Genomic DNA, 20726 nt, shown 5'->3' on the forward strand with positions numbered 1-20726 from the left:
ATGTAATCAGAGTAGTTCAGAGATCACTGATTTAGAGGTTGGCAGGAAAGAGAAAAGATGGCAAAACAGATGAGTGAATAAGGATCCAAGACATTAAAGGAAGATGAGAAAACAGTGTTACTGGAGATTGAGGGGAAATTTTTTTTTTTTCAAATGATGAGATGGTTATCAGAGTGACGTTCAGCAGAAAGCTCAAGAACTGTGAGATCTGAGAAAAGGCCATGGGATTTATGACTGATGGCTAAAAAGTTATTGGTGAAAATATTTTCAGTCAAGTGGTAAGAACAGAAACCAGATTGCACTCTGTAAATACCCAGATATTAAGTGAGTGGGAGGGAAAGAAAAAGACCAGGAAGAATAGATTACTCTTACTAAAGCTTGGCAGAAAATGAATGAGGCCGTGGAGAGCGGGGTCAGAGAATACAATGCAAGTGGGCAGAGTAATTGATAAAGTCAAAGGGGGAGTAGGGGGGAGTGTCGCAGTCAAAGCAGGAGGCACTGACTTTAGAAAGAAGACAGTACCCTTTGTAAGAAAGATGAGAGATCAAGTGCATTTCTAAGATGAGACAGGGAAAGCTGTGGGAATTGATTTCAGATGGCCACAATCTCAATCAATTACACGATAAAGAACTTCCTAAGATTGCGGAATGCCAGGCGGTAACTGCGAGCTTGCTAAAGGAGGAAAAAATTGAAATATTGTCTCTGGACCCCTCACAAGGAACTCAAAGAGAGATCCTCAGATAACTGAGAAAACTTGAGGACCTGGATATCACCTGGCAACATAAGAGTTAGATGCATCATACTCATCAAAATAATTTCTAACTCAAATAATAATAGAGCAGTGTTTTACATCAGGTTGCCAGGAGAGATACCTTCCAAAGACTTACATGGAAGCCTGTGTTTTCATACCCAGAAGGTTAAAATGATTTCAAATGTAATTTTTTAAGAAATGAATTTAGAATACTTTTCCTAGACACAGAACTATTATATGGTACACTGCCGTTCCCATCTGCCATCTGCAGCAAGTGTTGCTCTGCTGGACACTTTTCAAATGCTATTCATATGTCTACTGATTAAACACTAATTGCATGAAAAACTAATCTAAACAAAAAATATGTCACATACTTTATTCTACTGTAATTTCTGTTTCTCTAATTCAGACCAAGATTAATTTTCCTGCCCTTTGCCTACAGATTGCCCCCACGGCATCTAAGAGTTATAATTTTCCAATTAAAATAGGAGCTATGAAAGTTTGAACAATAGTTATGGGAATTAGTAATTTTACAGTTTGCAGGAAGACAAAATAAAGAGAAAGAAGAAAATTTATTTATATACAGAATTATTCCAGTGTCCATGAATCATTGTAAGTGAGCTGACCTTGGTATTTTGTAGGGAATGCCCTGACCATAGCAGCTCTGATACAGCAAACCCTTTGGCTTGCTTGTCCATTATCTGGAGTGACGTTGCTAACGTCTTTGAGGGCTTGAGGGCAGCCGGACCTCTCATTTATCTCCTTAAGATTAATAAATGTACAGATTAGCTGTCTCTTCTGGCCTCATTTTCAAATAAAGATACATTGGTTAAGCCTTGCTTCAAGTGTCCATTTCATTTATGGCTAAATTTATAGAAGATCAGAATAGCAAGAGGCAGATTGAATTGAGCTTGACAAAGGGGTGTGAAGAGGTTCTTTACCCTGAGTACTCTGAAGGAAAATTCTTAAACTTGTTTAAATCAAACACGGTGTGTGATTATATTGAGTTCTTCCTGCTCTCATGAGCTAGGATTTCCTTTTTCCCAAGAGGGTGGTCAAATCAACATTAAATCAGAATGCTGGGACTTCTAGAAGTCAATCTATCCAGTTCCCTGTTTCCAGCAGGGAAGATAGAGAAAGAAGCAACTGAAATATATGCATACTAATAATATCTTTCCTTAATACATGATATGTTCTAGAAATATGTCTTTGAAAATGAAGGTTTAAAGGAGTTTTAACAATGAATGATTTCTTTCCCAGAGAACATGGAACAATCTTTGATATATGATGCCGATCATAGTTCTAGTTCTCTAGTAGTTCCAGCAGGGAGGGATTTGTTTTCTTGGATCTGGTCTCAGTAAATTCAGCAGTTAGAAGAAGTTCTTGAAGGGCTGAGATGGAAAGCTGTCATTTTTTTTTCCATCAGAGCAAGTAGGGAAGCAGATACAGGCTTTCCCCCACCACTCCCCAATTGCCTCTTTTCTGATCCAAGAGAAAGAGTAGGGCAGACAGAAGACCCCAAATCTTCAATGTCCTGAACTTCTGGTAGTACTTACAGTAGGCAAGAAAGGGATCTGTCCCACTTGTTCACTACAATTGGGCCGAGAGTGTCTAAACATGTCCTGGGATCGAGCCCCTGAATTGGGCTCTCTGCTCCACGTGCTCCCCCCCACTTCCTTCCTGCCTCTCTCCCTACTTGTGATCTCTGTCTGTCAAATAAATAAATAAAATCTTTTTTTTAAAGAACATATTCTGCGTAAAAAGACAGTTTATTAGTATAGATGGATGATTTTATGAAACCTCACGTTATTGTCTGAAAGAGAGCACTGTTTGTATGGATGATCAACTTCAAATTATTTTTCAGTTTAGATTCTTGCTTGTTTAAGTATTTTCCTCAGAAAAACCAAACATTTAATGCACCATGAGAAATTTATTAGTTTTTTTAAACCACTTAATAATCTTCTGAATTATTTATGGTGATTCAACCATATAACAAACAAAAGAGAAAACACACATACACATTAAAAGACAGATGCATAGAGGATTACATGTTCTCCTGGAATGATAATTTGAATATTCAAACCTGTGTTTCTTATGATTGGATTTGGAACTTCATTTATTTATTTTAATGTATAGTTTCTGAATTACTGTTACCACTGTTCTTAAGTATAATTTAATTCTGAGGAAGAAAAGTTACTTAATGAGAAATTTCTTCCCAAATATCACTTGAAATGTCTTCTCACATATCCCTTGAATTCACTTTTCTGAAGTGAAAAAGTACAGGCTGTGGAAAGGAGCAGTTGTTTACATAAGGAGAGAAGAGGATGCTTTTTATAGTCTGTTAGGAGAGTGATTGATTTTTTTTTTTTTTAACCAAGTAAAAAGTAAAGTACGTTATCTGGGGTACTTTGTGTTGTGTAAAATGTGAATGACGGTTAGTCCCTGGGTCAAGACAGGCCCTGTGTGACTTTCTAAAAAAAATGAGTTTAGCCCTTGGGGAGAAAGGACACGAATGAATGTAATCACGAACCTGAAATCTCAATGAATTGTTTGGAAAAGGATGATTTTTTTCCCCAACAATATGGCCATAGGTAAGAGATGAAAGATGAAAGATGGATTTGAAAAAAGAAAATATTTTGGGGGGTAATATTTATTTGTTCCTTTCTCCTTCATAAGAAAAATATTCAGTGTCTTATAATTGGATAATTGCTTTCAACAGAAACCCTAAAAGCAATATACAAACTATAAGCTAAGAATAACATGAAAAATAATTCAATAGTCATTTATATTAGCAGGCAGGATTATAACAACTCATTTCCAATGACAAGTTAAGTCAGAATTACACAAAACAAACAGGGTTTATTTTTGAACTACGCCTATAGAATAGTCAGAAAGACTTGATGTGTGCCAGTTCAAATTTATCTCTATTCCTCTCTATTCTCTGCACACATTTTATTTTTCTCGTTTTCCTCTGGACTTAATCTTCAGGTTGAAGACTTGACATCATTGAAGTAGTACCTGGCAGAGTTTTATTTCTTCCATTATTGTCAAGTCACAATTTCTTCCCTAGGGAATATGGGGCCAATGTGTATACACACTAAGTTCTCAATTTCTCTAATATAACCATTCTTTGATTTATAATTTTCATAGATAGTAACCAATCTAACTTGAGCCACAGAAATAGATGGGATACCGTATAGTGTTTGCAAGGATTGCCACAGGGAATTTATTTAAAACCACAAAATTTGCAATGTGTGTGTGTTTTTTTAACAGATCAAACAAGTTAAAATATGTGTTCCTTTCAAATACATACTAAGTGTTACTGTTAAAAGTGACTGCATATCACTTCTAACATAGGAACATGTGCCGATGTTGTATCCATTGATAGACTAGCCAAAGAAAAAGTCATAAAAATTAAGTCTATATTTATTCATGCATTTCTCCATTAATTTAGTGTGTAGTTATTTAATACCTATTATATTTAAAACTCTGAGCTAGGGGCGCCTGGGTGGCTCCGTCAGTTAAGGGTCTGCCTCCAACACAGGTCCTGACCCTGGGTTCTGGGATCAAGTCCCACAGGTGCTCCCTGATCAGCAAGGACTCTGCTTCTTCCTCCCCCTCTGTCCATCCCCCCACTCATGCTCTCTTTCTCCTTTCAATAAATAAATAAAAGCTTTTTAAAATTGTTTTTAAAAGCCCTGCGATAAGGACTGAGAACAACGAATAGTACAAGCATAGTCCTTATTCTGAGTGAGTTTATGTTTTAACCAGAGAGATAGATATTAAACAACAAACCAGGTATTATTTAATTATATTGTGAAAACTGTATCACAGTGAAACTACAAGGTACTCAAAGACTAGAGAACAAAGGTGCTGGCTAAATGCTACATGGTAAGGGAAAACCTACAGGAATTTGAGACATACTTAGTAAAATTAAGGAGGAAGAGTTTGTGAAGAATGTTCTAGGCAAACAGAAAAGCCAAGCCTTAAGATAAGAAGGAAGAGTGGTGTAATGGTAGAGCTTAAAGACATTAGAATCAGAATCTAGAGTGCTGATCATGGCGCACAGGCCTAGAGTCATCTCATTTAATAAATCTCTCCTTATCCCTGGAGTCATAAATACATAGACAGTAAGTTAAGCCATGTGATCATTGGAATTATCCAGGATGGTACAAAGAAAACTGGGCCAATACCAAAACTTTGAGAAAGTCTTAACAGTCAATTGTTTAGGTAAAGAAGGTCAAACCAAGAACAGGACTAAGAATGAGTAGTGAGAGAGGTAGGAGGGACATCAAAGCCAAGGAAAGGGAGTGACTAGACATGTCAAATGTTGCTGAGGGGTAAAGCTGTATAAAGGCTGACACTCTACTGGCCAGATGAAAGTTTTCAAACTGGGATGGATATTGTGTAGAGAACAAAGGAAAATGAACCTAGAAGGCTGGTGAATATAGGGGAAAGCAAAGGGATCAGTGAGGCTTGGATTCTGGTGAGGCCCAAGAAGTATTGTAGTGGAAAAAGCAGTATTGGAGATGGGAGTTTGGCTGGACTACAGACAATAAAGAATAGGAGATTAGGTGCGAGAGAGTAACACAGTCATTTTGGAGGTGGAAAAGGTTATGACAGGTTTCAGGTCTGATTCTGGGGATGAAAGTCTAAGGTAGAGAAGTGTAAAGTTCATTTTTAATAAAGAGATCTGGTCAGGATATTGAGTAGAATGTCTGTGCCGATGTGAACATCAACCAGGATCTTGGGGCTAGAAGGGAAAACTATGATTTAGTCTTTTTATGAAAGATGGATTGTGACTAGAGATTAGTAGATAGTTGGTTCCAGCAAGAGGGGAGATGGTGCATAGCTAGCTGGCAGGAATATAAAAGAAGCAAGGATATTTAGCAAGGAGGGAAGGAAATAATGAAAAATACAAGCTGAGAGTATCTAGGGTGTGGAGGAATAAGCAGCCATCTTTGTTTGCAGGAGAAATACTGTCTTCAATGGAGAATGGAATTTTAGTCAAGGTAGGGAGGTAGAGACAATGTTCTGAAATAAAGCTGAATATGCAGTGAAAATTGCAAACTACAGAGCAAAGTTCTGAAGGCACTGTGGAGGAATCCAAGGGATAAGAAAGAAGAGAGAGAAAGAGGAAGGGACTGATGATTAATGGAAGGCGATTGGGCAGTGAAGAATGGAGCATCGTGGGGAAAATCAATACCTGTGAATGGTTTGGAGAACCAGGGAACTGGAGAGAGGGACTGACTGTAAGTAGACAAGGTTGGAGAATATGACAGGGTCAGTAGCTTAAGAAACATCTACCTCACATTACATTAGGACTAGGGAACAGGAGCTCATCTGTACCAAGTAAAGGTAAGGAGAGAGTGGAAAACTTGACATGGCTTGACTAGATAGAGGAGACCCCATTGTGGGGGTGCCTCTAGAAAAATGGGGTTCTTAATTATTGAAGCGCTAATTTGTTCATAAAATGCCCAGTCTGCCAGAGGTTTGCACCCAGATGCACCAGGCCTGTGTAGTACTTGACCCATTATGATCTATCAGCCTTGATCTGCTCAGCCTTTCAAGTTACAGATTCAGGTTTAAGAACTTTACTGAAGTTCTGTGTTTCTTCTTTGAAGTCTGGGGTATATTATAATACGTGAAATTCTCATGACCTTACATTTTCCCCTCAATGTTTTAATATTATCAATTGAAAGTGATAATTGTTTTAATCCTGTCAATTGAAATTTTAATATTACCGATTAAAATTGCTATGAAAAAGCAAGAAGCTACCTTTCTTATTTAATCTAGTTTACTGCTCAGTACTGAAAAACTATGATTTAATAATCATCTAATCATTTGAAAGAATAATATACTTTCCAAAGGCATCTAATATCAAAATCAGGAAAGTACTTAAATGCTGGTTGAATCTGCTTCTTTTCAAAGCTGTGTGCTAAGACAAACTATGTGTCAGGCTTGACAATAAATTAAAAAATTCAAACTGAGTGATGGACTTACATTTTTGTGGGCTGTGGATGAATCAAATATAAGTAGGTGTAGTAGTTTTGTTTTGATCAATGCTGATATTCAAATTCTGATCTTTTGAGTTGCCCTCTGTTATTACCTGGATTCCAACTTTTGTTATTAAAGAAGGAATTTGAGAATTATCTACAAATGACTTACCACACTCTTATCTTTTAAAGGTTTTATTTATTTATTTGTGTGTATGTGTGAAAGAGAGGTAGCACAAGCAGAGGGAGTGGTAGGCAGAGAGAGAAGCAGGATCCCTGCTGATCAGGGAGCCCAATGTGGTACTTGATCCCAAGACCCTGGGATCATGGTCTGAGCCAAAGGCAGACACTTAACTGACTGAGGCACCCATGCATCCCACACACTCTAGCTTAATTCTCCACTTGAATAATTTAAGAAACTAGTTTAAACCATTTAAAGTCTGAGACTATGTCATATTTACATATTACATTTTATATATTGCATTTGTTTTCTCATACCCAGTATCTGGGGTTCTATAGATAAATGGCTTTTGGAGATATCATTTATCTATTGCCACACAATGCTACATACTTACCAGAAAAACTTAATGCATATAGCTAAAACCACATTATTTAATCCTTGAAGCTGTGGGATTCAGCTGACCTGACTTAGTTTCAACTGACTTAGGGTGGGTTCACCCAGATATCTGGGGTTCCATTGGCTATTGACTGTCTCAGCTCTGAGGACTAGGGTAAACTGACTTTATTCTCGGTCCTGCCGAAATTCCAGCAATCTAGTCTAGGCATGGCATGGTCAAAGGACAAGAGTGATCAAAGTCAATTGCGAAAGTCTCTTTCAAGTCTCTGTCTATGTCCATGTGCCAATATCCTATTAATCCAGAAGAAATCACATGTATGCGTCAAAAGTCAGAGTAGGAGGGCATGGCAAAATTACATGGAAAGGACATGGATATGGAGAGAGGTAAAGAATTAGGGCTGTCAGTGTGACCAATCCACCGCACTGAATGGGTTAATGAATTAATGAATTGTAGAGTGGCATGAAGAGCACTGGACTCCTAAAGGTTGGGAGACATATCCCTGAGGCTCGGCACCATTCATTCTGTTTATTTGGACCAGTTATTTAATTATGGTGGGCAGTAATTTCCTTATTGGGTGGAAAAGAATTTACCATGCTAATGGACATCAGAAGAAAGCAGGAGTGGCAATCCTTATATCAGATCAATTAGATTTTAAGCCAAAGACTATAATAAGAGATAAGGAAGGACACTATATCATACTCAAAGGGTCTGTCCAACAAGAAGATTTAACAATTTTAAATATCTATGCCCCCAACGTGGGAGCAGCCAACTATATAAACCAAACTTTAAAAGCCTTTCAATCAAGCTTCTAATGAAGGTTTTAATAAATTTAATGCTACACATGGTCTGTAGGAGGAACTTAAGGAAAATGCTCATCATCCTTCCTTTAGTGAACCAAAATGGTTAATGTGGATGGCTAAAGTCGACTGGCTAACTTTGCCTGCATGAATCTAGAATACTATGTAGCCATATTTAAACTGAAAAAATTCTAATCTGAATTTGGATATGAAGCAAAGTGCCGAAAGTTCCATTTCCTACTTAGGTCTTTAGTTTTTGCTCCTATCTGATGATTCTTTTGAAGCATACAATATGATAGAATAACATCAAACACTATGACATCTCTTATATGGGAGATGTGTTTTAAGGTCCATTGATGTTGTGCGTTAATAATTCATTGTTAGGATGAATTATTATTCTTAAACTGACTGGAGGAGCTTTGTCAAGTTTGAATAATGCTGATACAAATGTGGGCTAATTTAAACTAGCTGTTATGATTTCGTTTATAAAAAGTCTACAGATAATGCGGAAATAAAACCTGCTCTTCATTATACAATATGTAATTATGTGATATATAATGAAATTCTGGATAATTTAACTATAATAATAAAAACCGAGTGAAAATGTTTTAAATGAAAAATATCTTCTAAGTTTCACAAGAAGAAAATGATATACTCAAATGGGATTTGAAGATGATTTTCCGAGTCTGAGATGACTTATTCTGGTCACTTAGATCATCTCAAAAATTCCGTGCCTAGATTACCAAAATATATTGACGAAAGTGTAATTTGTAAGTCACTTTGACATATAGAATGTTCTGATTCAGATATACAAACATAACTTGCCATATGATAAATGTTTATCCTTGTCATATCTCTGGGAAGCATTTATTTTGGACTGATAATTTACTTGTGGAATCAGTCACTCTGGCCTCTGTCATTTCAGAGTCTCCATGTAGACATATCCAAGAAACCGCGCTCAAATCAAGCTGGCCTGGATTCAAAAGTACCAGTTGGTTGTCAGAGTGATTTGACCGAATTGGAGAAAGAGAGAAGCAAGAGTGGGGCAGCTCAACTAGCAGCCCCCAGTGTAACCACAGGTCGGTGAAACCACATGTTACTGGTTTTAACTGTTTACATGCCACAAGCCTAATTTACAGATTCTAACTTCCACTTTGCTTGGAATATAAGGCTCTGTCAATGTGACTGCCTCAACTGCAAATCTCACTGAAATGTTTTAGGGGTTTCTGGGTTCCCCGCCCAACTCTTGATTTCAGCTGAAGTCGTGATCTTGGGGTGTTAAGATCCAGCCCAGTGGTGGGCTCTGCATTCATTCGGGAGTCTACTTCAAGATTCTTTCTCTTTCTGCACCGCACCCTGTTGTGTGCACTCTCTCTCTCTCGAATAAATAAACAAATCTTTAAAAAAAGAAATGTAGTTTTTTAAGAAAGATTTTATTTATTTATTTGACAGAGATCACAAGTAGGCAGAGAGGCTGGGCAGAGAGAGAGGAGGAAAGAGGTTCCCTGTTGAGCAGGGCTCTGGGATCATGACCTGAGACGATGGTAGAGGCTAAGGTAAGGTGCCTGAGCCACCCAGGAACCCAAGAAATGTAGTTTTAAGTGCAGTATAATATTAAACACAATGATAGGTCTGTTCATTTTTCCTTTTTATTAGAGTTTTCTCATTTATGGTTTTCACAGCCAAGAAGTGTTTAATATTGCTTGTATTATCTTGACAGTAATGTTTTTAAATTTTTGGTAGAATTAAAAAAAGGATTAATGGGGTGAAAAAAGGTTATAGTAATTGAGATGTCTTTAACTTAAAGATGCGTCAGATAAATAACCTAATATAGATTTGAATTACAATAGTTTTGTTTCTAGAGATGATGATCTGATGTTTTTTGTCTCTACTAAAAGCAAAACAAGAGTAAATGGACTTCCGGAGAAGTTGACAGCGTTCAGACTAACTTTTATATTGTAAAAATCTGGGATGAGTTAGCAAGGGAAATGAGAATTTTCTTTCTTGGATATATTTTAGACACACCAAAGCAGCTCAATTTCTATCACACTTTATCTTTGAAACTTCACATTTCGTTTGTAGGAAAATGGAAATTGTAATTATTCTTAAGCATATGGTTTGTTCCTTTCCCCTCCTTATTTGGTTTTCTAGCTAGCACTTTTTTTTTTCCCCCTCCAAGGGCATGTAAAAGTCAAAACACTAGATATAAAGTCTCTGAAGTGTTTCTGCTCAAACTCTGTCTGTACAATCTGGGTTCTTTCATGTAGTTAGCTTACTGGCTTTTGACACTTGTATAAAAATATCCCATAGAGCTTTTCTTACTGCCTTTTCATTGACTCTTGTTGAGTGATAAAAATGAAATCCTGGGAAGGGCTTTGAAAACCACGCATATTGCAATTCCTGTAAATTTCAAATACTAATCAAGCATGACTATAAAGAAACAAGTACTGCAATGAATATTGCTACTGCTTGTTGAGTCTCAAGCCATTATTAATTCATTGAAAACTTTTTTTCCTCCGTTAAGATTATGGATCCTAAAAAGTACCAGATAGTGAAATTCCCAAGATCAAAGTTTTTGTTTCAATCATGGGAAACTTATCTGATCTACCCTGTGTGTGTGTCTTCCCAGGCTGGTGTGGGACAGCCCCAGCTTTGCCCCCTGGATGGATAGTGCCAGGGGTGTTCCAGACCAGGGCAGCACCTACTGGAACATGTTGCCTATAAGTGGTGACTTAAGAAAAAAGAAGGCTTGGAATTACAGTAGTGGTTTTTTTTTTTTTTTTAAAGATTTTATTTATTTGTTTGTTTGTTTAATTTGAGAGAGAGAGAGAGAGAGCACAAGCAGGGGAAGCGGTCGAGGGAGAGGAAAAAGAAGGCACCCTGCTGAGCAGGGAGCCCAATGCAGGACTCAATTCCAGGATGCTGGCATCATGACCTGACCCAAAGGCAGATGCTTAACCAACTGAGCCACCCAGGCGCCCCTATAGTAGTGGTTTTAAGCAAATGAGACTCCTAACTTTATTTAAGAAGAGTAAAATGACATTTCCCTATTTAGGTTATTTTCGACATGCATTTATTTAGAAATTATTTATCATGTTCATTTGGGAAATAGCTTCAAAAATACAGAAGTCAGGTGTAACAAAAATAAAATTTTTCAAACTTTGTTTTTGTCTTGTACAATGCAATATATATGTCTTTATTTGGCAAAAAGAAAAAAGAAAAAAAGACTCCCTGGATCTCTATTTAACATTTCCATGTTCCCTAGTTCGCCGATCTCAGAATATCCAGTAGCCACCATGGAGTTCAGGAGGAGCAAATGATACCCCTTCTGAACTTTCCCCTTTTTCATCCTTAGACATAAGTCAGTTCTTTCCTAAATTCTTTTTGGGCGAGAAGGGTAAGAGTCTTTGTAGTACATCCCGGACAAAAACCAAAATTCTTATGAAGACCAGGGTGCTGCTTCTCCAGGTTTGCTCCTTCTGGACAACCAGATCTTACTCTTCCAGTTAGATGACGTAGAACCAATTCAAATGTGTATGTAATAATTATACCAAAGGAAATTCTTTATTTTGGAATTGAACAGAAATAACTAGAAGATTCGCTGTGAATAGCTGCACACACACCATGGGAGGAGAGTTTGCTCTACTGCAGCCTGGAGGGCAATAAATTGCAACTCAGGATCACTGCCGTTAGGCCTGGCTCCTCTTCCCTAAGCAACTGATGAAAAGGCTTCACCCAATCTCCTGCATGACTTTCTTCTGTGGGCCCTTGATTCACTCTGGTTGCTTGGCAGCTTGGCAATGCCCACATCTTATTTTAAGAACCTTGTTATTAAGTCTGTACATTGTTTTGTCCATAAATTACTAAAAGAACAGTCCTCTGAAAGTAGGATGATTAAGTGGCTAACCTTTGGAGTCTGAACTCAGACTGCTGGGTTAAATCTCGGCTCCCACTTGCGAGCTGTATACCATGAGCAATTTGTTAATGTCTCTGTCTCTTTGTTTCTGAAATCGAGTTAATAACAGTACTACACCATTGGCTATTTTGAAGACTACATTAGAGGAAATAGGTTAAAGTTCATATAGGACATCATAGACTCCAGTTGAGGCGTAGCTGTTAGAACTAACTTCTGCATCTTTATGAGCTGGTTGCTAAGAAGAACTTGGCTTCCGGATGGTATCTTCTGCACAGTGCTGGCTGTGCCCATGTGCTATGGCTCTTGTGGTTCCTCATGTTCTGCTGGCACCTTTTCCCTTTGAAAATTGTATCCTCCTGGGAACTCCGTGGCCCCTCGGAATTCCGTGGTCATGGACGGCAAGTGGAAACCTTCTTTGAAGACGAATCACTGACTCCTCTTAGTCCAAGAAACAGTGCAATTTTTCAGAGGCCTGGAAGTCCTGACCTTCCCTAATGGACAACTTCCCCGCCTTCCCCCAGCCTCAGTAGTTGAGGAAGAACACAGGACTCCACTGGTTATTATTTTTGGTAGACAACATGTGTGAAGACCCAATGTCTGTTTTCAGTGACTTGTTTCATGCCTCATTCCCTGGTTAGGACGTTTATTGGGAAATGATCTAAGAAACAACTCATAAAGCAGAGGGACAAAAATAGGTCTGAGCAGAGGGGGAAGCTGAGTCATTATATAGTCATGACAAAGACCTTTGCTGATCCCACTGGAAGCTGGTGTGGCTCTTTGGAGTTGTGCTGAGTTGAGATGAAGGGCCAGACCTTTATAGCCCCTGCATCACTCAATCACTGGATACTGCAGCTTCTGAGAAGGATTGTGGGTGAGGTGGCTTCCTTCAGTTGAGGGCAAAGTCTCATGGTATCAGAATATGACCAGCAAGCTGTAAAGAGGATCTGATTATTATGTAAGTCACTCATGAATTGCAGAGATCGCTTCTGGTGGTCTGACTGACTGAACAGGGGTTTCCTCCTTCTGTGTCTTTTAGAAACTGCACTCTGCCAGAAAAGATAGTCATTTAAATATGCTTATTTGTTTTTGCCCTACATAAATGTTCCCCACTGAGCAAATTTTATACTCTATCCTGAACAAAGTTATCTAATGGAATTTCCTTTCTTTTGAAACTTCAGATATGTCCTTCTAATTATTCCTCCATCTTTAGATTAAATTCATGCCATGACCTGTCCTCCATAAATTCAACTTGTCAAGTAGTGAGAAGACCCTTAGGCCAGAAAACAAAAAGCAGATACCCTAAGGTCTAGTCCCTGCTCTGCCACAGTTAGATGTTTTGCCCTTCATAGACCATTTCATTTTCCTGAGTTATACTTTCTTCACCCAGATAGGAAGCATACCAAGTAATCTTTGTGCCCTGTCAGTTCTGAATGCATGGGATTCTGTGGTCTATTCTGATAACCATCGAGCAATACAACTGTTGGTCATCCTTAAGTAAGATTCACATAGAAGTAATTCACTACAGGTAGGAAGCTACATATTGTGGTACATTAAATAAGGGAGAGAAGACAAGCTCCATGGAAAAATTCATCACTGAGGTCAAAGTAGAAGTTACAAATGAAGAATGTATCCACAGGAAAATAAATAATTTTGAAGATTTTATTTATTTATTTGAGAGAGAGAGAGAGTGAGCAGGGAGAGGATGAGAGAGACAGAATCTTAAGTAGAATCCCAGCTGAGCACAGAGCCTGCCTTGGGGCTCCATCCCATGATCCTGAGATCATGGCCTGTGCTGAAATCATGAGTCAGATGCTTAACCCACTGAACCACCCAGGTGACCCCCAAAATTTTTATACTGGGTTTTAACTTAACCTTAATATTTGATCTAAACTTTAGCTTTTACTTATATTATGAGAAATAAAACATGAGGTGGTTCTGTATGAGAACGACTTTGAGAATTAGACAAGACCAGTGCTCCGTCTTAAAGACCTTGACTGATGAATGACAGAATACAGGCCATCAAGAGACAGGTAATTTCGATATCATAAAACATATTACTGTTTCACAATCTTAATAAAAACACACTTCAATAAATCAGCATTATTGTAAATAGTATATAATTCCAAGCACAATAATTACTTTTACTACAAAGACTAGAAAGCCTGTTACATAAAATGTTGGATAACTTCAAACTGGTAATGAAAAATCTGGTATATTATTCACCCTTCTATTTAACAACAGTGCAGATTTTTCATCATACAACCAAAACAATGACATGGTAGAATTTCTTTCCCGTTTCTAGGGAATACTGGAAGTATTCCAGCTTGGAAGTACTGACAGCCCAGAGTAAAATGTTATAAGATTGCTCTTCATTTTAGAGCAACCTACTTCTCTCTTCTCAGAAGGTTTAAATGTAAAGAATATGCTGGAAGGAGAACCCATCGTCATTTCATTCTTTCAACAATCTTGAAATTTCATTTCTTATTAGGCAGTTGTGTGAGTACTGACAGCCTTGCCCCTCCTCTTCCCTAGAGATTAATTTATTTCCTGCAGTGCTTGTTCTTCATGAAAAATCGGACTCGTCAGCCTTGCCCAATGGGAGATCTCATCAGCAGAATGTTAATTATAAAAGTAAAATCATATACCATATTGAAAGGGAAAAAAAACACTTCTCTAAGCAAACAATCTTTTTCAGGTCATTTCATTTCTTCTCTTTTCTTTTCACTCCATTCTATCCTCAATCTGTGGCTAGACAGGAACATCAATCACTGGGGAAACATTCTGCAGGATAGTGAAGTACAGAGGGAAATATGCAGGCTTTGCAATCAGGCAGACCTAAGACTGAACTCTTATTTTGAAGAGTGTCACATTTCTTGTGATTTTGTTTCTTTATCTGTAAAATGAGAATAAATATGCCTGCCTCACATGAAATTGTGCATGCGAGTGGCACAGAGTAGACACAAAAAATTTATTATTATTGTTATCAAGACTCAGTCAACAGCTTCTGGTTAGCATTGTACTGATTGCTGTGGCATCATATTAACTGTGTCTCATGTGGGTTTACCACAGAATCTATCAGAGATTTGAAGAAATACAGCTTCCGGCTGTCAGGAGTCAGGAGTGTTAGACCAGGATGGACTATTGAGCAGCCTGTTTGAAGTCCTGTCTTCCTCTCCACTTTCTTTTTCTGTTCACTCCACTCATATAGTTTTCATAATGCTCACTAAATGCTTAGAAACCCATTATTTTTTTCACCAATAAATTCTTGAGATAACCCAAAGGCTGTTTGCTAGTAATTTTGTATCTCCCTACTAGGACTTGACACTGCACTTGAGTTATATTTTTGAAAATTATTTTCTCTGAAATAAAATTTTGTCAATTTCTATTTGATTCCATCTCAGAAATGAAACATTGGTGAATTAAATCTTGAGACAAAGAAGAGAATAGAATGACAGCAAAAGAGGGATGAAGTTGAGAAATACTAAATGAAAAATCAAAGTTAATTTTTTAAACCCAAAATGATCACTATTTTCGTACTGTAATTATAGTTAAGAGATCTGTTTAAGTAAATTAATTTTTTCTTGTTTTCCCTGTATTTTCTTATGATCTGAGTGTGACACTAGAGAGAGCAATCAAAGCATTATATGATCAAGCAAAAAAAAGAGATGTCGTGGTGCAAATTCATATACTACCTGAGACCTAAGCCACAAGGTTGCTTATAAGCAGAGATGAGCTGCATGCATGGTGTGCAAATTGTGATAGGTGGTATTCTTTCATAGGGCAAAATCCTACTGTTCTCCAGATCAATGACAGTACCTTAACCTATGTAGAACAGGGAATTGGATACATATGGTGACCTCTGCCTTTGACTTTTATGGAATCATGCACAAATCATTGATTGATCCTTTTTAATAATAAATGCTTTTTTCTTTTACAGTATGTTCTTTTAATACTTTTTTAAATTTTTTATTAACATGTAATATATTATTAGCCCCAGGGGTACAGATCTGTGTATCACCAGGTTTATACACTTCACAGCACTCACCATAGCACATATCTTCCCCACCACCCTCTCCCTACCTGCCTCTCCCCCACCCCCCTGCAACCCTCAGTTTGCTTTGTGAAATTAAGAGTCTCTTACAGTTTGTCTCCCTCCTGATCCCACCTTGTTTCATTTATTCTTTTCCAACACCCACACCTCCCACATTGCCTCTCAACTTCCTCATATCAGGGAGATCATATGATATTGTCTTCTCTGATTGACTTATTTTGCTAAGCATAATACCCTCTAGTTCCATCCACATCGTCACAAATGGCAAGATTTCATTTTGATAAATGCATTTTTAAACTACAGTTTACTTCTAAAAAATAAGTTTTTGAGTCTCTCCCCAATTCCCTAATTATTTTCATAATTAACTTTCAGTTCCTTTTTCTTTACTTCTAACCTTTTTTCTTGTTGGCAGATGAGGATCTTGCTTTTATCCATTATTCCAAACCAATTCTGTTTCTCATTTTATTAAAGAAATCTGTTTTTATTCTGATCAATGAACAAAGCAAAAGAAAAAAGAACAGATGACAATAACTCTCAAAACTTATTGCACTGATTCTCTAAGTTCTTCTGTATAAAAAAATTCACTTAATGAGCATGTTAAAAATACATATTCTTGGAATCTGCTCTCTAGAGAAAAATGGGCAAACTAGCAGTGGGAGAGTCTGTCCCATTGCCTGTTTTTGTATGTCCATGAGATAAAAACGTTTGTTTTTTCATTTTTAAGTGTTTGAAAGATAAAAAAAAATATTTTCTGGCACATGAAAATTACATGAAAGTCAAATTTCATTATCTATATAAGGTTGACTTGCAACCAAAGCCAAACACATTCATTTAATGTTGCCTATGGCTGCTTTTATACTGTATCAGCAGAATTGAGTGATTTTGACAGAAACCATATGTAAAGCCCAAGATAATTACTGTTGGAACCTTTAGAATAAAAGTTTTCCAACCTCTGCTCTTAACAGTCTGATTCAGTAGTTCCTAGGTAGAAACTAGGAATCTCTTCTGACGTGTCTTTTGCAAGACTGTGAGGCAGGGAGTCTTTGGACCACACTTGGAAAAACAACGAGGGAGAAGAGTTATGAAAAACTCTTTCTTCCTACTCATCACACCCACTCTCTCAGCAAATCCTATTGGTTTTATCCTCAAGCAATATCTAGAATATGACTTTTTTTTCTTTTTTTTTCTTTTTTTTTTTTTTGCCATGTTTACTGTTGTCAACCAAATCTAAGCCATCATTATTTCTTGTTTGGATTCTTGTATCACAAACTTCCTTCCTAGTCAGTCTGCTTCTGCCCTTGTCTCATACCATCCGTTCTCAATAGTAGCCAGAGGGAATATGTGAAAACCTTAGATCATGTAACACCTTTCTACCAAACCCTCCAATGATCTCTGTACTTCTCTCCCCATTCATCCCTACCTACCTACATCAGCCCCCAGATGTTTCTCCAAAACTAGACGTATGCTCCATCCTCAACACCTACCCAGACTGTTTTTTTTTTTCAAGTGGTGTAATCTTCCCCCAGAGAGTGACATGATGTCCAGCGTCATCTTCTGTAGATCTTTCCTTAGCCACTGCCTTCTTAGTGATCCCTTCTACAGAGACTTTACTTAAAATTCTAACCTTCCTGTCTGGGGCTGCCTGTCTCCCATATGCCATCCAACATACTGTACGTTTTACTTCTTTACTTTACACCTTTCTCACATGAAAGTACCATGGAGGCAGGGATTTGTATCAATTTGCTGTATCCTCAGGTTCTAAAAGAGTGTCTGCCTTGTTGTAGGTTCTTGGTAAGTATTTCTTGACCAGACCCAGACTCCCATTTTGAATTTGGCAGATAATGTGTGAGAACCATCAAACATTTCTTGTGTGCAGAAACAGTTGCCAGGAGTATAAATATAAGACTTGCCTCCAGAAAATGGTGCTCTATGATGGGAGGAAGAATAAAGAAGATATTTCAATCTCAACCAATGACTTAAATACAAAAGATCCTAAGAAAAGGCAAAGAGAGGATTGGTACTGTTGTGAGAGTGGGTAGGTACATGAGTGAAAATTCAGTTGAAAAGGTTCAGAAGAGATTCCAGAAAACCGCATTTTGCAGCTGAGTTGCCCCCTACAAGAAACAGATGCGCTTTACTTCAGGTTCTACTGTTCATCATCAGCTGGAGCAATTTGAGGAGACTGGATCCCAAAGTTCCTGAAAAGGAAAGTGAGCAGGGTCTGACTAGCGGTGGTTCAAATTCACTCTTTAGGAAGCATTGGCTCTAGAAGAGAATGTAAAGCAATTTTAGATATACTTGAACTTGATTTTTATAAAGTAAGAGGAAATGGAGGCTTTTCTTTCACCTTAATCTTCTCATTCAAAAAATTCATCTGATGTTACGTATATAAAGCTTGATTTTGTGGATTGAATAGTAGGCTATTCTTACAAAGATGCAGATTTTAACTACCAGAGGATACTTTTTAGAGAGGAAGGCAAAACTAAACTGCATTGTTTATCTGTCCTTCTGTGGATGAAGTGTTTGGCTTGATCTCAAAGGAGTGTGCTCGATTCCACACTCCTCCGTTAATTTGATCATTTAAGTAAATGTGAATTCAAAAGCAATCAGTGAATATTCAGCTCAATGTCAGAAACATCACCTCCATGTTAGGTTTGTCACATTTCCGAAAGGAAGAGTTGATGAATGCTGAAAGAGTTGAAGCTTTTAAATCAGTTAGAATTTTAAAATCTAAATTATTGTCAGGAAAATCAGTTCCTGCATGCATTGAGAATCTTACAGTTTAACACAATAAAGAACTCGGTTTCTATTCAATGTAAAATCCATTCTGTCAACCTGAATCGGCCACAAGAACACAAGTGTTATTTAGGGCCTTCTTACACTGGATGGAAGATTGGGCTAGATCAGGCAAGGAAAGGCAACTTGTAAGGTCCCTTCCAAAACAAAGATTATTTAAATCCTATTATTTTATATTGAGATAATCTGATTATTCTGATTCCCTCACCTCCCGTTTTTCTGCTTAACTATGTCCTATCTTAAATCAGTTTATTGACAAGGGAGAGTGAGACTAATAACTGTCAAGACGACAGATTGAACTTTCAGACTTCAGGCTTATTATAGTTTTATGTGAATATGAGATGATGATAATAGCAGGTAATATTTCTGTAGCACTTTACGTTGTGCAAAGCACTTGCAGGACCATTATTTCGTTTGATATTTCCTCAACTCTGTGATTCACTTATTACTATCACAACTCATTTCCTGATAGAGAAATGGAATTCAGACATTCCACCAGATATACAGCCTGTAGGTCTTAGAATTAGGAATCAGACCTAGTTCTTCAGATTCCCCTTCTCTGTCCTACAATATCTTGATTTTATTTGCCCTCCTCCCCTTCCCCAAGAAAAACAATACTGTAGGAGAAATAATGTTGTTATCCCTTTTTACAGATAAAGTCACAAAGATTGTAGGTGATAGAAGTGGGAATTAAATCTGGGCATACTGCCTAAAAAGCCCGTGTTCTTTCATCTATAATGTATACTCGACGGTCGGTAGTTTTATTACTGTTTGTGATGTGAGGAAGACCTAAAAATCTAAAGGTAGCAGCTGGGGCTAGCAGATAATGAGAGAGAATAAAATCAAGAAGACTATGGAATCCAGGCTTTCTCTCTTTAGGCCACGGACTACCCACATCCCACCACGTACTCCCAACCCCAGCCCTAGTTAACACTGGGAAGTGTTGACACAAGAACATAAATGGAGATTTCCAGGGAAATTAACACGGGGTGTGGAGAAATTCCACTTCTTTCTGCTTTGACATCTCTTTTCTTCTTCCCCCGTTAGTCTATGAGCTCCTCAGAGGTCACAAAGCTGTATTTTGTCTTTATATTTCACACTTATAATAAAAATAGCTAACAGTTGGGGAGACAACTTAAACTTCTTAGTGTTAAATGTAAAATCCTTTACATCTGTCGGTTCATTTCATCTTTGTCATAACCCTGTAAAATAGGAATTATTATCCGTTCCCTCTTCTTCATTTTAAAGATGAGGAAATGAGGCGCAAAAAGGCTAGGTAACTTCTTTAAGATTACAAAGCTAGTATATAGCAGAAAAGGAAGAAAGAAGGAAGGAAGAAAGGAAGGAATGGAGGGAGAGAGGAAGGAAGGGAGGAATGAAAGAAGGGGGATGGTGGGAGGGGAAAGGAGGGGAGAGAGACAAAGAGAGAGGGAGGAAGAGAAAGAAGGAAAAAACAAAAGGAAGAAGAGAGAGATGGAGGGAGGAAAAAAGGAAGGAAGAAGTGGAGGGGAAAAGAGGAAGAAAAGGAGGGAAAGGAGGGAGGAAGTCATAGGCAAATGAAAGCTCAGAGTTAAGAGCCTCAGAGTGTTCCTCTTCAGGGTCATGTGACTAACACTTCACAGATCACTAGTACAACGGAAGTATGGGAAAGCAAGAGAGGACTGGTCTTCTGTACCTCTTGACCATTAGAGTGCATGCTGTTAGAATTTTTTTAAACCACCCATCCCCCATGTTCCACAAAGCCATAATGGAAAGGAATGAAGTGTCTTGCTTGAACACACAGAATTCCTATCTGCAGTGTAGCTTGCTTTCCTTGAGGGTTTGATATGATGTTATTGTAT

At 37.8% G+C, this 20726-nt stretch overlaps 1 protein-coding gene across 2 annotated transcripts in view; it reads left to right on the top strand.

Annotated features, from left to right (window-relative positions):
• THEMIS (thymocyte selection associated) overlaps positions 1 to 20726 on the top strand; it is a 186829-nt gene that overhangs the window by 163836 nt on the left and 2267 nt on the right. Inside the window, exon 5 of one of the 2 annotated variants that reach the window (XM_059177600.1) lies at positions 9048 to 9201. The exons of the other annotated variant lie outside the window; for it this stretch is intronic. Within the exon in view, the coding sequence (XP_059033583.1) occupies positions 9048 to 9201 (154 nt within the window). The remainder of the gene's footprint in view (positions 1 to 9047; positions 9202 to 20726) is intronic. 2 annotated transcript variants of the gene reach the window in all.

The sequence above is a fragment of the Mustela lutreola genome, chromosome 6 (genome assembly GCF_030435805.1).
Source record: "Mustela lutreola isolate mMusLut2 chromosome 6, mMusLut2.pri, whole genome shotgun sequence".
Taxonomy (NCBI): domain Eukaryota; kingdom Metazoa; phylum Chordata; class Mammalia; order Carnivora; family Mustelidae; genus Mustela; species Mustela lutreola.